Source organism: Chrysochloris asiatica, unplaced genomic scaffold (genome assembly GCF_000296735.1).
Source record: "Chrysochloris asiatica unplaced genomic scaffold, ChrAsi1.0 scaffold00372, whole genome shotgun sequence".
Taxonomy (NCBI): domain Eukaryota; kingdom Metazoa; phylum Chordata; class Mammalia; order Afrosoricida; family Chrysochloridae; genus Chrysochloris; species Chrysochloris asiatica.
This window is the reverse complement of record NW_006408890.1, coordinates 1,311,675-1,314,660: the sequence shown is the minus strand read 5'-3', so window position 1 is coordinate 1,314,660 and position 2,986 is coordinate 1,311,675. Positions and strand designations below refer to the sequence as shown.

General features: G+C 58.6%; 1 protein-coding gene across 1 annotated transcript in view; it reads right to left on the bottom strand.

Moving 5' to 3' along the window:
* Positions 1-2,647, bottom strand: part of AKAP17A (A kinase (PRKA) anchor protein 17A) — a 7,966-nt gene extending 5,319 nt beyond the window's left edge. The window contains exons 1-2 of the mRNA XM_006876268.1: positions 1,876-2,647; positions 34-182 (exon numbers count right to left, since the gene is read on the bottom strand). Of these exons, the coding sequence (XP_006876330.1) occupies positions 34-182; positions 1,876-2,637 (911 nt within the window). The 5' untranslated portion in view covers positions 2,638-2,647. The remainder of the gene's footprint in view (positions 1-33; positions 183-1,875) is intronic.
* Between the last annotated feature and the right edge of the window lie 339 nt (positions 2,648-2,986).

Sequence of the window (2,986 nt, the reverse complement as noted above, 5' to 3'; positions counted from 1 at the left end):
GCCTCCTTCTCCCTGCCTCTCCCGTCCCCCTACCTCTCCTCGGCCCGCTGCCTCTCCTCGGCCTCCTTCTCCCTGCGCTTTTGCTCCTCTCGCTGCTGCTCCAGCTCCTGCAGCTTCTGCCGCTCCAGCTGCCGCTTCCGGATGGAGCCATCGCTCAGGTGCTTGGTGGAGTCAAAGGACACCTGGAGAAAAGCCCGGCCTCAGGAACGCTCTAGAGCATCGCCCACCTGGCCCTGGAGAGCCGAGTGGAGACGCGGACCCTCAGGTCCACTCAGACCCTCACTCTCGCCCACGACCCCGGAGGTAGTAAACGGCTGGTCTGACGTCACATAGCAATGGGGGTACGAAAACCAGCTGCAGTGTAACACACCTCCTGTGGCTAGGTATCTTCCAGTTGGTTCTGACGCAGAGCGACCCTGTATAGGGCTTCCAAGGAACGGCTGGGGGTTTCAACCATGGACCTTGCTGTCAGCAGCCCAGCGCTTACCCTTAAGAGCCAACCCAGGACTCGTATGGCACATTTTCACACAGATCTGAGAACCCCCATTCCTGTCTGGCTACATCCTAAGTCAGGGACGGCTTGTATTCATCCCTGGATGAATACACACAGGAATGTACAGCGCTCTGGTGGCGCAGTAGTTAAGCACTGAGGCTCCAAGAAAGAAAGTCCTGGCAATCTCCACCCCTACAGATGGGAGCCTGGGACAGGAGCAGCTATGTGTGGTACAATCATGTACCACAACGTGCCTGAAGAGTGAGGTGGTGCACAACGGGAACTCGGAGGTGCAGCCTTCGGGGGAATGTGTCGCTGATGCAGTGTGTCTCAGGGTCTAGGGAGGATGGGGCGTGGGCCCACGAGAAGCTCCCGAGGGGCTGTGGTCTGACAACTCATCGAAAGGTTGCTGGTTCAGCCTCACAAAGCCACGCCACGAGAGAACAGCCTGCGGTGGTCTGCATCCACAAACATCACAGCCCGGGAGATGGAGAATCACAGCCAACTTGGCTTCACTGTTCATTAAAATGAAGCAGTAGGGCCATCAGATGACTTTCTCCTTCCACATCTAGGGCTCCCCTGACCAAGACCCGAGCACTCACAGGACGGGCCCCTTCTAAAGGTCTGATCATCCTGGCTACTCAAACCAAGAGCCCTGGGAGCATAGCGGCTTACGTGCTGGGCTGCGCACGGAAAGGTCTTAGGTTGAAGCCCATAGCTGCTGCACTGGAGAAAGATGAGGCTATCTGCTCATGTTTACTCTCGGAAACCCTATACAGGGTTCTCCAACGGAGGCACCCCACAGCACTAGTTTGTTTATTCTCGGAAACCCTATACAGGGTCTCCAAGGGAGGGTCCCCATGGCACTGGGTGAGGGTTTTTGTATTTGTTTGGGGTTAACTGCTTGGCTGCTGACAAAAAGGTCATTAGCCTTTCCGAGGGTGAAGGATGTGGCAGTCTTGGAAACAGCGCGGCGGGACCATTGTACTCGGCTGTACAGGGTCACTGTGTCCGAATCGGCAGTAGGTTTGCTCTGGCTCTGGCAGAACAAGTAATCCATAGTGACATGAGAAACGTTGTGCCGTTTTAGACCCATGACAGAGTCTGCTGTGGCGTTGTAGGACACACACTGGCCAGCTAACCACAGGTTGGTGGTCCAAACCCACCAGACGCTCGTATACAGGGTCGCTCTGAGCCAGAACAGAGTGGACGGCACTTAACAACACAGGGTGACCCTGGCTCTGTCCTGACCCTCCTCAGGGCTACAGCTCCTTCCAGAACGCCCCAGACGGGTATCACCTGGCCCACGTCCAGTTTCCTCCAGGTGCAGGAAGGAGCCCACCCGCCCGCCCTGACCGTAGCTAAGGGGCCAGCTGGCTCACCTTGATGTTGCAGGCCACAGCCTTCCCGTCCTCACCCTTGAACATAAGCTTCATGCCACGGAGGGCGCTCATGGCCTGGATGAAGCCCGCATATTCACGGTACTGAACGTAGGCTTCGAAGTTGAGGTGGCCCCCGAAGCTAAAGGTGTGGAAGTTGCGGCCGGTCATCTCCTCCCGATATGGGTCTAGCATGGGGATGTCCACGTTGCGGATCTCCCCGAACTTCTCGAACACCCTGAGCAGGACCTCCTCGCTGGGCTTCTCGGAGCCTGACTCCTTCAGGGCGAACCACTTGCAGGGCAGCCCCTCCAGGTGGATGGTGTCCGGCCGCTCGCCCGGCAGGGTCTCGTTCATGTCCTTGGCGTCGCGGAAGAAGGAGTCCCAGTCGTGGCGCGTGGGGAAGTCGATCTTGAACTCGGCGGCGCGCACCTTGAGGATGTCCGAGAAGCCGCTGAGCTTGATGGTCTTGCCGTCCAGGCAGGCCAGGAAGGAGCGGACGAGGCTCTTGTTCTCCACCTCGCCCTCGAAGCGGATGAAGTCCATGGTGCTCTTGGCGATGCGCAGCGTGGAGAACTGGTGGCTATGCACCATGCCCTTCAGCCGTTCCATCACCTCCCAGTTGGAGATGGACTTGCCCGGCTGCTTCAGCTGCGGCAGGGCCACGCTGATGGTCATCTTCGTGATGGGCTTCAGGTAGAGGCCGTGCAGGGGGCACAGCTCCACCGCCTCAGACGTGTCGTGAACGATGGTGGCCGAGGCCATCGCCGGAGCGCGGGGCCTGGAAGGCAGAGTGTGGGGGTCAGGGGAGGGCGCCTGGAAGCAGAGACATGAAATTGGTCCTGACCTCCTCAGAGGCCAGCACTGGCCGCGCTTCCACAACTCAGTTCGCTGGTGGTACGGGTGTAAGCACTCAGCGACCAACTGAAAGGCTGGTGGTTCAAACCCACCTAGAGGTGCTTCAGAAGAAAGACTTAGTGCCCTGCTCCGGTACAGACAGCAGTGCCATGGAGCGGACGCTGCCCCGTAGCTACCCACAGGGTTTTCCAGGTGGTCGTCCTTACGGAAAGTCACCAGGTCTTTCTTACGCAGCACCGCTTCTCTGACAAACGCC